General features: G+C 37.7%; 1 protein-coding gene across 1 annotated transcript; it reads right to left on the reverse strand.

The window, feature by feature from the left end:
- Positions 1-11,802: 11,802 nt before the first annotated feature.
- Positions 11,803-15,206, reverse strand: LOC128285384 (uncharacterized). Its single transcript, XM_053022889.1, has 3 exons — positions 14,928-15,206; positions 12,285-14,867; positions 11,803-12,114 (listed from the first exon to the last, which is right to left on the reverse strand). Exons 1-3 carry the CDS (start codon positions 15,204-15,206, stop codon positions 11,803-11,805), a joined length of 3,174 nt encoding a protein of 1,057 aa, XP_052878849.1.
- Positions 15,207-16,228: the final 1,022 nt, after the last annotated feature.

Here is a 16,228-nt window from a genome sequence, read left to right on the forward strand (position 1 = left end):
TGCCCACCCTCACTGAAGGGTCCCGTCTGCCCTTTCCTTGAATTGCCTTATTCCAAACCAATCTAACTTCAAACATATCTCATTTTAATTGTCATTATGAATGGCCTCTGTTCAAATAATGAGATTGATATTCTGGGAATGTAGCATTTGATTTGAAAATATCGAAAAAAAGAAGGGGATTCCGAAAATTGTTTCTTTTAATAAAAGACTTAATGTTTTAATTAATTTTATAGTAAATTCGTAAATTAAATTTTTGATGCATGTATTAATTTCTATTATCTCCAATCACATTTAGTTTGTCAAAGAAGAGAAATCATTAGGTTCAAATGTAGTACTAGTTGGAGGGTTTTCCTTCAAAATCAATCTCTGCTATTAGTCAATAATTATCTCATTAGAATTTTTTTTTATTAAAAATTCTTTTCTTTGCTAAAGTCGGACCTCAATCTACTACCATGATATCCCATAGATTTGAAGTTCAAATCCAGATTTTTATTATTATATGTGACATGAATCAATGGCTAGTTTGCAACAATTGACTTAATCTTATATAGAAATATATTAAATTTATTTAAGTATACGTTAATATAGGAAGTGGATTCTAAGACATATAAATTTATATTAGGGATATGATCACGCTTTGTGTGGTTGGACTTTTTTATATTAAAATTCAATAAATTAATTTTAATTATATAAAAATTTAAATAAATCTTTTATCGTATAATAGATATTCACATTTAGCTTTTTTAGATTTGATTTTTAAAGATTCACTTTATAACACCTAACAAAATAAGTCCGTGATATATATATATATATATATTATAACACGCACACAGGTATTTATAAGTACAATTACCTGGTTGTTCCTAAGTAGGACTTGGCTACAATGTGGCTTAGATTACTGATTTTGCTTGGAGATTAGTCTCTTTGGCCGAGGTAGGTGTGTTCATCCCATTCTGTTGAAGGAATGGTTATATTTCTTCCCAATGATATTGATTATGTAGTGATGTTTCAAGATATGTTGATTTGTTTTTATTCTCCAAAGTTGTCCTTATATTTTGCAGGAGAAGTCCTTCTATCCTTGCCTTTTATTCTCGTGAAGAAGTCCTTGGTTTTTTTTTTAATAAATAAAATGCTTATTTGACGTATATACAATTTCAATGAACAAAACGTAGCTTAATAATGCAATCATTTTGTCAATTTAGTCTTAGTTTAATTAGTATCGATATTGTTGCCAGTATAAGAGAATGTTAATTTGAGTGCACTGAAACACATTATCCTCTTGTTTAAAGGTTGAGGAAGTACTACAGGCAATTTTAGGCATTATATAAAAAAAAAAGACTAAAAATCATTATACCGCACTCATATAACATCCTATTTGATATATAGGCACAACAAAGTCATGCAACCTAACACAAAAAAAATCAACCAAGTTATAAGGCAAGGATGGAATAAATAATCAAAATTAAAATAATAAAATCAAACTAAAAAGTAAAAGTTAAACATTTATTAATATAGGATTTACAAAGCAGAAGGTATAAAAATTTTGGATAAAATAAGCAACGAAAAAAAAAAGATCAAAGGTAAACTCATGTGTAACGAAATTATAATATTAAACATTAACATTTAATTCTAATATTAAATACTAAATTTAATCCTCAAAATTATAATATCAAAGTTAGGGAAAAATAGCTTAATAAGACGATGAAATTAATTGTAGACATTAAATTGTAACGTTTGTGAGAGGAGAATGTTGGGAGTTACTATTTTATTAGAAGCTTAGAGTTACTCTTTTAATCATTCATTATTATTTACACATTAATTCTATTTAGAGAGAAATCATTTTATAAACCTTTTTACTATATTATTTATGGTCTCTATTAATTAAAATAAATATTTACCTTTTTCTCACATTATATATACAGTTGGACTAATAAAAATAATGTATTTATTTTTATTCGAGAGTTGAAAATATTATATAATGTTGGGGAAAAAAAATATATATATATATATATAGTAGGGTTTTGAAGAGAAAATGGAAAAGAAAAAAAAGTTAAAAAGATTCAAAATTTAAGTAGAAAATGAAGAGTAGAAAGGTGTTATTTTAAATATCTATTATATCTCTATTTATTTTATAAAAGAAAATTTGAATATAATATTTAGAATTATTTATAGTCATTTTTAACCCTTTAAATAGGAGGATAATGTACTTTAGCACATTTAAACTCATGTCCTCCTGTATTGGCAATAATGCCGATGCTAATCGAACTCAAATTCAAACTCAAACTCAATCACTTTTTATAAAACTTTAGAAATATATTATATAATAATATGTTAGGATTTCGACCCGATTAAGCAACGAACAAGAAAATAGTGGAATAAATTGAGAAATTGAACACACAAATTTAACATGGAAAAACCACTCCAAAGAGGATAAAAAACCATGGGTAAAGATAATTTTACTATAATGGCAAAAGAACGAAGAGTACAAAAGATGAAGATAAAAACTAAACCCCAAAAACCCGAAAACAAAGAACCCATAAAACGTAAACACAAAATTCTCTAAATGTGTTATGAGTTCTAATCTCTAATGGGTATATTTTCTAATGTTGTAAAAGAGCCTATTTATAAGCTAAATTCATAGATCAAATAATAATAAAATAATCTAAACTAATCAGTGTTTGATTGAAACAAGTAAACAGAGTTTAACTGAAAGATTATTTTTCAAATTTGACTGAAAATAGGAGTCATATTTAACATAATATAATATAATTTGACTGAAAGATTATTTTTCAATTTTGATCGACTTTTTGGAAAGCGAAAATGGAGTCGCCACCAATCTTTTCTTGTTTAGGTGTGATCGGATCACCTAGAAATTTGGGTTGTTTTAATAAAACATTTTGGTTTACTAAAACAATGATTTGGTCTACGAAAATATGAGAAAATAGGCTCGGGAGTCAGTTACGTATGAGGAAGGATTAGCACCCTCATTATGCCCAAAATTGGTACCAAATCGATTAAATACTGTCCTTTTGTCTAAAATTAAAAATGTTTTTGAAATGTGGTTCTTGTTAATAACATTTGAATAACCCGAGTCCTTTACCAAAAATCTTCTTGTTTCGACGTTCGAAAATTTATAATTCGAAAATAACAAAAGGATGTCCAACTATTTGGTCCAACGAAAAATCGATACCCAGCTCAGTAGGGCACGATTCCTCGAATTTCCAAATATTGACCATTGCTTCACCTTAGAAGATATGAGTGAAATTCTGAAGAGACATTCGATTATTTTGAACAAACGGGAGATTGCAACCCAACACGATAAGGCACTATTCCCCGAATTGTCAAACATCGAACATTTCTTTCATTTTAAAGAGTTTTTAGAAAACGTGAGTGAAATTCCAAAGGGATCTTTGATTGTTTTGAACAAATGAAAAAGCGCAACCCAGCACGATAGGACACAACATTTCAAATCCTCGATACAAGATCATTTTATAATTTCCAAAACTCATGCTTTTGAAATTTCAAAAGGATATTTAGTTATTTAGGTTAAACAAGAAAAATTGAAACCTAGTAAGTTAGGGTACTATTTTCTTGAATTTCCTAAACTCGAAATATTGCCTTATTTTTAATTTGAAAAAAATCGGGATTTAAATCTCGAGAGAATATTTATTTGGTCAAAGCAGAAAATCGAAACCCAACACGTTAGGGCACAATTTCTAATTACCAAACACGAAATATTACCTCGCTTTGAAATTTTATTTTTTATTTTTTTAAAAGGGATGATTATGGAAACAAACTTGCAACATATTTATTCGATTCATTTGAAGCAAAGAAAATGAAATGAATAATTTCAGCAAATAGGTTGATTTCAAGCAAATAGGTTGGCAATCTCAATCATAATATAATACATGGGGATGCAAAACAAAGTAACAAATATGGAAAACATATATCAATAATATATTATACAATTTCTTGAAAAGTACAAACACGAAAATTGAAACATGCCCAATGATAATAATCTTACCACATACACTATTTAACGTTTCTAACTAATGGTTAAATAAAAATCTATTTTAAGAAAAATATTTTAAAAGGTAATAAAAATGTTAAAACAAATAAACTTGGAATGAACAATTTAAAAGTAGCTAAATTATATATATATATATATATATATATATATATATATACATAAAAAGATAATACATGCAAAAAATTTACAATAGATCGTAAAATAAATAAAAATAAAATAAATAATACATAAAGTATATAAAGTTTAACAAATAAATGAGCTTCAAAATAAGTATTATAAGAGGAAATTTAAAGTTAGTGTTATGCAAAATAATTTAAAAACCAAGATTCAAAAATGTATATATGTATATAATATATATTATGTGCATAGCAATAGTAATGTGTACCTATATAAAATTTTAAAACGAATAATATACATATTAACAAGTTGTAACATAGATGAATTATATAAATGCAACCATGTAAGAATATACAAAAGAATATAAGAATGACATACTATATAATATAAATCAATAATTATACAAAATAATTTAAAATAAGATTTACTTACCAACAATTAACATGATACATAAAGCATAAAACTTAATATAAACATTGTATATAAAAAAATAGTAATATAGGCAAGTGTTTGAAATAAACAAAGTATAATTTAAAATTGGGGAATAAATGGTATATATAAATAGATAAAAATATAAACATGTTTGCAAGAGAATTCAAATAAGTAATTCAATTAAATTATGTATATATATATAAAATAAATAAAATAAAATAAATGAAAAATGAACAAAGGGAATACAAGAAATTAAAATCAACCTTTTTTTGCTTTAGATTTTTGATCTCTATGTGAAAATACAATGTTTTTTTTTTATCCCTCCTCCTTTACATTTGGTTTTATGATGGCTTTGTTAGCCTTATTGCAACATTTTTTTTATTATTTACTATCTTTTCTTTTTATAAGTGTTAGACAAAAGAGGACTAGGGCGGCGCTTAGGGCGGCACATAGGGTGAAGAGGTTAGGTTTTTTTCTTTAAATGGCCTCTTGACGGCTTCAATCTGTTTCACTGCAACTCAGGAAGGCGATATCTGCTATCTTTGATCTGCTCACCGTTTAATACAGAGACGCCAAATCCGTTATCTTCGATCTACTCTCCGCCGCTATAGAGACGCCAAATCTTTTATCTTTGATCTGCTCTCCGTCGCTACAGAGATGCCAAATCTGTTATCTTCGATCTGCTCTCCGCCGCTACAAAAACGCCAAATCTGTTATCTTCGATCTGCTCTCCGCCGCTACGGAGACGCCAAATTTGTTATCCTCGATCTGCTCTCCGCCGCTACAAAGACGCCAAATCTGTTATCTTCGATCTACTCTCTGCCGCTACAGAGATGCCAAATCATCTTCGATCTGCTCTTCGCCGCTACAGAGACGCCAAATCTATTATCTTCGATCTACTCTCGTCGCCACAGACGCCAAATCATATCTTTGATCCGCTCTCCGCCACTTCGAGACGCCAAATCTGTTATCTTCGATCCGCTCTCCGCCTTCTGAGATGCCAAATCATCTTCAATCGCTCTCCGCCACTACTGAGACGCCAAATCGTTATCTTCGACCGCTCTCCTCCGCCACAGAGACGCCAAATCATATCTTCGATCTGCTCTCTGCCGCTACAGAGACGCCAAATCTGTTATCTTCGATCTGCTCTCCGCCGCTACAGAGACGCCAAATTTGCTATCTTCGATCTGCTCTCCGCCGCTATAGAGACGCCAAATCTGTTATCTTCGATCTGCTCTCCGCCGCTACAGAGATGCCAAATCTGTTATCTTCAATCTGCTCTCTGCCGCTATAGAGACGCCAAATCTGTTATCTTCGATCTGCTCTCCACCGCTACAGAGATGCCAAATCATCTTCGATCTGCTCTCTGCCGCTACAGAAATGCCAAATCATCTTTGATCTGCTCTCCGCCGCTACAGAGACGCCAAATCTGTTATCTTCGATCTGCTCTCTGCCGCTACAGAGACGCCAAATCTGTTATCTTCGATCTACTCTCCGCCGCTACAGAGACACCAAATCTGTTATCTTCGATCTGCTCTCCGCCGCTACAGAGACGCCAAATTTGCTATCTTCGATCTGCTCTCTGCCGCTACCGAGACGCCAAATCTGTTATCTTCGATCTGCTTTCCGCCGCTACAGAGACACTAAATCTGTTATCTTCGATCTGCTCTCCGCCGCTACAGAGATGCCAAATCTGTTATCTTCGATCTACTCTCTGCCGCTATAGAGACTCCATATCTGTTATTTTCGATCTGCTCTCCGCCGCTACAGAGATGCCAAATCTGTTATCTTCGATCTGTTCTCCGCCGCTACAGAGATGCCAAATCATCTTCGATCTGCTCTCCGCCGCTATAGAAATGCCAAATTATCTTCGATCTGCTCTTCACCGCTACAGAGATGCCAAATCTGTTATCTTCGATCTGTGTTATCTTCGACCTGCTCTCCGCCGCTATAGAGACGCCAAATCTGTTATCTTCGATATGCTCTCCGCCGCTACAGAGATGCCAAATCTGTTATCTTTGATTTACTCTCCGCCGCTACAGAGATGCCAAATCATCTTCAATCTGATTTCTGCCGCTACAGATATGCTAAATCTGTTATCTTTGATCTGCTCTCTGCCGCTACAGAGACGCCAAATCTATTATCTTTGACCTACTCTCCGCCGCTACAGAGACGCCAAATCCGTTATCTTCGATCTGCTCTCCGCCGCTACAGAGATGCCAAATCTGTTATCGAAACACCAAATCTGTTATCTTCGATCTGCTCTCTGCCGCTACAGAGATGCCAAATCTGTTATCTTCGATCTGCTCTCCGCCGCTACAGAGATGCCAAATCATCTTTGATCTGCTCTCCGCCACTACAGAGATGCCAAATCTGTTATCTTCGATCTCCTCTATGCCGCTACAGAGATGCCAAATCTGTTATCTTCGACCTACTCTCCGCCACTACAGAGATGCCAAATTTGTTATCTTCAATCTGCTCTCCGCCGCTACAGAGACGTCAAATTTGTTATCTTCGATCTGCTCTCCGCCGCTATAGAGACGCCAAATCTGTTATCTTCGATCTGCTCTCTGCCGCTACAGAGACGCCAAATCATCTTGGATTTGCTTCAACGTAAACACATGAAAGCCAAAGCAGCTATGTCTTCGATCTGCTCCCCGCCTGATACAGAAATGCCAAATCATCTTGGATATCTTCAGCTTGTTGCCCCACTGCTTAGGGGGTTAAGACTTGTGAATTCACCGATTCTACTGCACTGTCATCTGAGGAACATGATCTGTAAAATCAGTTTCATGTATCCATGCTTATGCCAAATAATTAGGATGCTATGATTGAAATGAATCAAATGCTCCTAACTAAATGTGATGCTTTATGTCAAATAATTAGGATGTTATGAAATGAATCAAATGTTCCTAACTAAATGAATGGTTATGAATGTAGAAATATTATGAGAGTGATTCCTTTTTAAACGCTTAAAGTATCATTGCTCATAGTTCATGCGGGTTCCCTCATTGATGTACTATCGCGTCTTCTTGCTTAGTTGTTATCTCTGACAGAAAATTTGAAGAAATAGTCATAACTTGGACTACTCTTTTCCCAATATTTTCCACTTTTGAGTCTGGTTAGTTCTGACTAGTGGCCCTGTTTCAGGTCCTTGTACTATTTAGAGACTTTCCAGAGTAATATGCGTAACTTCTTTTGTGTGAATATGATAAGTCCAAAAATCATGATTTCAACAAAAATGCTCGAAAGAGATTATCATAATGGACAAATGGAATTTTATTAAGTAAAATTTAATGTGAATATATAGGATAACAAATCTGATAAGGTGCAAAAAAGGTGCCCTAGATATCGCAGCACGAGCTTCACTATTCTAATTTTTCGAAGACTCTTTCGAGCTAAATGTGTGTTCAAGAGATTCCCCATATTTTGTTGATGCCCCAAGATGTACTGTTCTTCCTCTTTGAGGACAAGACTACCACATGCCCCACATTTAAAATTTTAGCTGCCCGATTTTGGGTTTTCAACTCAAAAACCCCTTTGGTCTCAAAGTGCCCTTTTGCAGGTTTTCACCTTGGCCTTTCCATCTTTTTTTTTTTGGGTCTCAAAGCGCCCTTTGCGGGTTTTCACATCAGCTTTTCCTTTTTTAGGTAAAATACTTCTTGACGGCATCTGAATTTACGGGATGGGGCAGGTTTTTACCATCCATCTCGGCTAAAATTAATGCTCCTCCGGAGAAAGCTTTCCTCACCACGTAAAGCCCCTCCTAATTAGGCATCCATTTTCCTCGAAAATCTTTCTGTATGGGAAGAATCTTTTTCAAAACCAGGTCTCTCTCGTGGAATTCTCTAGGGAGAACCTTTTTGTCATAAGACCGCATCATTCGTTTTTGGTACATCTGACCATGACGGATAACTCTTAGCCTCTTTTCCTCAATCAAGTTCAATTGATCGTATCGAGACTGGATCCATTCTGTTTCGTCCAACTTTAACTCCAACAGCACTCGAAGGGATGGGATCTCGACTTCGATTGGCAAAACTACTTCCATTCCGTAAACTAAAGAGAAAGGTGTTTGATATTGAATTAACTGCAGACTTCCACTATCATACTATTGTTCAAGTTTAAGGCATTGTCAGATATAATCCTCTTCGGCATTCCGTATCGACATATGATCTCCTTTTTCAAAAATTTGCTCACTGCCGACTTTGTCACATTGGCATATGAAGCGGCTTCTACCCATTTGGTGAAGTAGTCAATAACCACAAAGATGAACCGATGCCTATTGGAAGCCTTAGGTGATATTGGTCCAATCACGTCCATACCCCACATAGAGAAAAGCCATAGGGAGACCATGACATGCAGCGGTGAAGGAGGCACATGAATTTTGTCTCCATAGATTTGACATTTATGACATCTCTTGGCGTAATTGATACAGTCTCCTTCCATAGTGGACCAATAATACCCGAATCTCATAATTTGCCTGACCATTGTAAAGCCATTAGTGTGTGTCCCGCAAATGCCTTCATGGACTTTTTCCAAGATTCTCTTAGCCTCTACAGCATCTACGTATCTTAATAGCACTTGATCCTTTCTTCTTTTGTATAGGATCTCTCCATCTAAGACGTAGTCGATGGCCAATCTTCTCAGCATCCTTTTGTCATTCTCGCCTGCCTGGTCCTGGTACTCACGATTCTTCACGTATTGTAATATATTGTGATACCAAGGGTGATCATCTTTTTCCTCATCCTCCTCAATACTGTAACAGTGGGCCGAAGTTTCATAAATGCTTATCCGGATGGGTTTGACATCTTCTTGTTTGTTCACCTTGATCATGAAAGCTAAGGTGGCCAAAGCATCGGCCATCTAATTTTCATCTCGTAGCAGGTAACAGAAGGTAATGTCATCAAACTCTTTGACCAATTCAAGGACCAGTTTCTGATAGTCGATCAACTTGGGGTCTCTGGTCTCCCATTCTCCCTTGAGTTGATAAATCACTAGCACAGAATCCCCATACACCTCTAGCACTTTAATCTTGCGTTCTATGACTGCACGGATACCCATGATACACGCTTCGTATTCCGCCATGCTATTCGTACAATCAAAATCCAATTTACTAGTGAATGGATAATGATTTCCTCTTGGGGATACCAAGACTACCCCGATTCCATTACCCACAACATTTGATGCCCCATCAAAGTTTAGTTTCCAAGGAAGCTCTTCCGGGTCATCTTCTTCAGTGGTAGCAACACACATTAAGTCTTTATTCGGGAAGTCAAAGTTTAAAGGCTCGTAGTCTTCCAAGGCTATACTGGCTAGAAAATCTGCTATTGCACTTCTTTTTACTGCTTTCTGGTTCATATAGACTATGTCAAACTCAGAAAGTAGAATCTGCTATCGGGCCATCCTTCCATTCAAAGCTGTTGACTCCATCATATACTTCAAGGGGTCCAATTTTGAGATAAGCCAAGAGGTGTGATATAACATATACTGCCTCAGTCTTTGGGTTGTCCAAATTAGGGCACAACACAACTTCTCTATCGGTGGGTACATTGCCTCACATTCCATGAACTTTTTACTGAGATAGTAAATAGCTTTTTCTTTTCTCCCCGACTCGTCATGCTGACCCAATACGCATCCCATGGAGTTCTCGAATACTGCCAAATATAGTATCAACGGCTTATCGGGGTTAGGTGGCATCAGTACCGGGGCGTTGGATAAATACTATTTGACCTTGTCGAAAGCCCTTTGGCATTCTTCATCCCATTCACCTGGGTTATGTTTATTGAGGAGGCGAAAGACAGGGTCACATTTCTCGGTCAGTTGTGAAATGAACCGAGCAATGTAATTTAATCTTCCTAGAAAGCCTCGAACTTCTTTCTGAGTGCGCGGCGGGGATAGCTCTTGTATGGCTTTAACTTTGTCTGGATCAATCTCGATCCCTTTCTCACTAACCACGAATCCAAGCAACTTTCTAGAGTTGGCTCCAAAGGTACATTTGGCGGGGTTGAGTTTTAGCTGAAACTTCCTCAACCGCAAGAATAATTTTCCCAGGACTTGTATGTGCTCCTTCTCTGTTCGAGACTTAGCTATCATGTCATCCACATAGATCTCGATTTCTTTATGCATCATGTCATGAAAAAGGGTTACCATGGCTCTTTGATAAGTTGCCCCCGCATTCTTCAGTCCAAACGGCATCACCTTGTAACAGAACGTACCCCACATGGTTACAAATGTGGTTTTCTCCATATCTTCAGGATGCATCTTGATCTGGTTATATCCCGAAAAATCGTCCATGAATGAAAACAGTGAGTGTCCCGCCGTGTTGTCCACTAGGGTGTCAATATGAGGTAGTGGGAAATTGTCTTTTGGGCTGGCTTTATTCAAATCTCTGTAGTCTACACACATTCGCACTTTTCTATCTTCCTTAGGGATAGGGACGATGTTGGCTACCCAATCTGAGTATTTTACCACCTTCAGGAATCCAGCGTCAAACTGCTTTCGAACTTCTTCCTTTATTTTTAGCAAGACGTCGGGCCTCATTCTTCAGAGTTTTTGCTGAACAAGCTTACACTCTTCTTTTATGGGGAGTCGGTGCACCACGATGTCAGTTTCCAACCCGGGCATATCTTGGTATGACCATGCGAAGACATCTTTGAATTCTTGAAGTAATTCAATAAGGTCTCGCTTCATCTCCGCAGTAATACATGTTCCGATCTTTACCTCTTGTCCTTCTCCTAAGCTCACAATTTCGACTGATTCTTTGTGAGGTAGGATTTGTTTTTCATCTTGTTCTACCATCCTCAACAAATCAGGAGATAGGTTACAGCCTTGGTCATCTTCAAAATCCTGATAATCATCCATACACACATCTTGCTCGAAAGGAAATTCTAAGTCGCTAGCAGTGTCACTCGTATTATTAATATCTGGGGACCTGTTATGAGGACGAACGCAGATACAAAGAATCAAAAGAATTCGAAACATTTATTTGCGTGATATGATTATGAATGACGAATGAAAGAATATTTAGAAGAATATTTCAAGAATAAAAGAATTCGAAAGTAATCATTTGTATGCTTATGAATGGAATTGAAAGGACGAGATAACATTTGCTCAAAAATGATAATAACCGTGCATTTTCTTGAAATGTCATTTTTAAACATCGGCCTATTTCATAAAAGATTCTTATTACTCCTAGGCTTAGAGCAATAAGTGTGTTTTGGACATTACTCTGAATCCATTCTAAAAGCTACAGGAATCTCTTCCGCAGTCAGTTGTCCAGAACACATCCAGGCGTGCAGAGGCAAATGCCCGACAAATTCTCTCCTCCAGTCTCCTCTTCGCATATGACGTTGATGTTCAAGCTTTCCAGCCTTTCTTCTATAGCTCTCATCATTGGTATGTCTCTCTCGGGATGAATGATTCCCCCGGATACAAATGTTTTTGATATATGGGGGAATGTCATTGGTTCCCACTTGATTTCCTCCTCCGTTAATCAAGTTCTTCTTCTTTCTTGCTTCTTTCCCAGCTCCCTTCTCCTTTGTTTCGCATCCGACTTAAATCCTAAACTGAAGCGGTCTCTCTTGTCTTTCGGTATTGGCGTTTCAACCCTTCCTTGCAGATGTCTCCCAAGTCCTCTTCCGGGTAGGGCTCATTTTCCAATCGTTAACTGGAGGCTCATATTCGTGGTTTTGGACAATTTTGGCACCAGAATTTTGCTTCCCTCGGCGATGAAGGTTACATTAACAAATTTTAAAGATCGAAATGAACATTCGATTGCTTCGTCATCTGTCTCTAAATAGGACGCATTATTGCTCACAGTTGCAATGATATCCTCTTCAGCATTGATCGTTATCAACCTCCCCTCTGATACCAGCTTCAACTTTTGATGTAACGAAGAAGGCACTGCCCCAACTGAATGTATCCAAGGCCTCCCCAATAAGCAATTATATGAGGGCTTGATATCCATTACAAAGAAATCCACCTCATATATGTTTGGCCCAATCTGAAGAGGTACCTCGATTCTGCCCATCACATTTCTCTCCGTGCCGTCAAATGCCTTCACTATGTTCTGACACTCCTTCATGTGAGAGCTGCCTACAGGTAATCTGTTTAGTGTGGTCAATGGCAGGATGTTCAAAGCCGATCCGTTGTCAATCAGTACGTCTGGCAGCGTATACCCTTTATAGCGCGTGGTAATGTGCAATGCTTTAGTCGACCCCATGCCATCGGGTGGTATCTCATCTTCATTGAAGAAGATATAATTGTCGGCACTTATGTTACTAACCAATCGGTCCAGTTTGTTAACGAAGATATCATTGGCAACATACGTTTCATTTAAGACCTTTATTAGCGCGCTGCGATAAACTTCCGAGCTTAGAAGTAAGGCCAGCACTGAGATACGAGCTGGTTGTTTACGTAGCTGTTCCACCATGCTGTATTCACTATGCTTTAGGAATTTTAAAAACTCCTTAGCCTCTTCTTCGTTAACTAGCTCATTGGCAGGAAGTTCAGATTTGGTCGCTTTTTCCTTCAGCCCTTCGACCACTAGGGCTTTTCCTTTTACGGGCTGTGCCTTCTCACTCGTTGTATTGTAACGTCTCCCACTACGTGTATAGGAGCCCCTATCTTGGTCCTCTTTTAAAGTGTCGACCAGGCTTTGCTTCCCCGGAATTGTCACATTACAATTATAATTCCATTGGACCCTTTTGCTATCTTTGTAAGGAAAGACTGTAGGTATTTGGATTATGACCCTTGGTGGTAGTTGAACTCTAGCTTCATTATTTTTGGGTCTCGATATGATAACCACGGGGTAGTTAACTGTTTGATTTTGTACCGTCGACTCTCCCTCCGACGCACATATGTCTCCCTCTACGGGGTTTTTAGTCTCTTCATAGAATTCTATTTCCTTATTGTTCATCATGTTCTGCACTAGGGCCCTGAACTCCACACACTTTTGGATTTCATGCCCCACCTCATTGTGGAACTCGCAGTAGTTCATCTCTTCTTTGGATTCTCTTCCCAAATCCAACGCTATCAAACCTCTCATGACCATCTCCCTCCGCACTTGTCTCAACGGAGTCTTGACTTTCGCAACCTTACACTTAATCTTCTTATTTTTTCCTTCGCTTATCCCGTTCACTCCTTGATCGGTGTGATTGGGGAGTGGGTTTCCTGCTACATTGGGCATGGCTAAGTCATCAAATCTCACGATTCCCACCTTAATGAGTCTTTCGACCACTTTCTTGAATGCAGTGTAATTTTCGATTGAATGCCCGGTAATTCCCGCATGGTATTCATATTGGGCGTTTGTGTCATACCATTTGGGATACGGGGGCTGCAGTGGCTCCAGGTAGTTAAGGGATACCACATGAGTGTTGAACAGGTTCTGGTACAACTCCCTATACGTCATAGGTATAGGGGTGAATTGTGGCCTTTCTGTGTTCTTCCTTGCATTGGATTCAGGGCTTTGTTGATTGGTGGTTACCATTTTGGGTTGATTTACGGTAAATGATTTGGACTGCCCCTTGTTGAATGTGCTCGTGTTGTTCACTTCATTATCCCTTTTCCTCGGGACTGACTTCTTAGCACTCTCTCCCAATTCTATCTTGCCGCTCCTTACAGCATTTTCGATCATTTCTCCCGTCATCACTATGTCAGAGAAGCTCTTGGTGGCGCTTCCCAACATATGAGTGATAAAAGGGGCTTTCAAGGTGTTAATAAAGAGTATTGTTGTCTCTTTTTCTAGAAGTGGTGGCTGAACTTGGATGGCCACCTCTCTCCACCTTTGTGCATACTGTCTGAGACTTTCATTTGACTTTTTTTCTATATTCTGGAGAGTGATCTTGTCGGGGGTCATGTCCGTCACATGATTGTATTGCTTCATAAAGGCCTGAGCCAGGTTCTTCCATGAGTTAATCTTGGCTCGACTCAGTTGGTTGTACCACTTAGACGCTGCTCCAACCAGACTATCTTGAAAGCAGTGGATTAGTAGCTGGTCATTGTTAACATATCCCGTCATTCGCCTGCAAAACATGGTGATGTGGACTTCAAGGCAACTTGTTCCATTGTATTTCTCGAATTCAGGCATTTTGAATTTAGGGGGGAAGACTAAATCTGGGATCAGGCTCAGATCCTTGGCATCAATCCCTTGATGATGATCCGCGCTCTCCATGACTTTAAATTTCTCTTCAAGCCATCTACACCGTTCTTCTAATTGTTTTTGCGAATCCATCCTTACCTTTTCCTCTTCAGCCACTTCATCCAAGTCGGGAATAGGCGGATAGTTCGACTTGTTGACAAAGTTAGAGCCTGAGCCGGTTTAGAAGTTCATCGAAATTGAAGCTCCAACCTGAACTTGCTGGGCCATGATTGTGATCGATGGTTTTTGTAGGTTAATCTCGGGCTTCATCGGTATATGCATTAGAGTAAAGCCAGAGGGGTATTGGAGATCTTCATTATTTGCTCTCAACAGTAATTTGGATAACTGGGACGTCATCTCTCTCTGAGACTCCATTATTTGCTCCTTCATCCCTCGTTGAATTTTGGCTAGCTGCTCTTCCATCTGAGACTGCATTTGTTCTTGCATGTCCTTTTGCATTTGCTCTAATTTCTCGAGTTTCTTATCCATTGATTTTTTTCTTGTACCGTAGGGTACGTGGTTGGTTGGTTTTCGTTGGTTTCCAGGTTACTGAAATAATTTTTAATTAATTAGAAAACTCTTATGGCCTTTAATGCATGATGATATGATGTAATGCAAATGCATGAATGCAAAGGAGGCATCAATTTTGATTCAATTGCCCTTAGAAAATTTCACTTTGAAAATAAAATCTTTTACATAAGGTCGAATTACAGATAACATCTCGCTCTAACACTCAAAGTCCTAATTTTTCTAAGCAACAAGGCCAGCTCTTGTCCGCAGTCTGACTCCAACTCATACTTCACGCTCAGTGTGTCCGCTTGAACCGCTAAAGTTTGCAAGTAGTCTGCTACTTCTCGAATCTGGGTTATAGCTTCCCCCATAAGGTAATCTCTGTTTCTGACTTGGTCTTGCGCATGGTGAAGCTGCTCTTTCCAACGATCCTCGTTTGCCTCGAAAAACTGGATCTGCATCTCGCAGTTCTGCAGTGACGCTTCTAACTCTTCTATCCTTCCTTTTATTTCTTCTATCTTGCTCAAGCTTGCCCTCAACTCTATTGCAGTGTTGCGGTTTCGGTACTGATGCAGAGACTTCTCGAGTTCTACCACTCTAGCACTTAATTCCCCTCACTCATTTCTACTTACCGACAGGCTTTTCTCCAAATCTTCATTTCGTGATTGAGCTTCTGGAAAAATTTTTTCCCACCGATCGGTATTGGCTTTTTCTTTTCAAATTTCGTGGCGCCATTGTTCGAAAGTCTTACCTAAACCCGCAGTCCTCATAGATAGGCGCAGCTTCTTATAGTCCGTCTTCAAGCTGTTTAGGTCTTCTTCGGCCTTAGTTTTCCCTTTTCTCCATTTCTCAGCCTCTGACCTCTGAACATCAGCGTCTAACCTTAGATGCATCTTCTCTTCTTCTAACTGTTCGATCTTCTTCCCGAGCTCCAAATTGTTCTTATCAAAATCTTGCCTTATAATTTCCAATTCTGATGGGGTGACATGTAATTATTCCCT

This window comes from Gossypium arboreum, chromosome 12 (genome assembly GCF_025698485.1).
Source record: "Gossypium arboreum isolate Shixiya-1 chromosome 12, ASM2569848v2, whole genome shotgun sequence".
Classification (NCBI taxonomy): domain Eukaryota; kingdom Viridiplantae; phylum Streptophyta; class Magnoliopsida; order Malvales; family Malvaceae; genus Gossypium; species Gossypium arboreum.

What these genes read in the sequence shown, in the direction of transcription:
- LOC128285384 (XM_053022889.1), bottom strand. Translation starts at nt 15,206, where the DNA reads ATGGATAAGAAACTCGAGAAATTAGAGCAAATGCAAAAGGACATGCAA. An exon ending in TCATGGCCCAGCAAGTTCAG is followed by an intron (nt 14,868 to 14,927) that starts GTTGGAGCTTCA and finishes TTTGTCAACAAG; the next exon opens with TCGAACTATCCGCCTATTCC. An exon ending in CCGAGGGAAGCAAAATTCTG is followed by an intron (nt 12,115 to 12,284) that starts GTGCCAAAATTG and finishes TGCGAAACAAAG; the next exon opens with GAGAAGGGAGCTGGGAAAGA.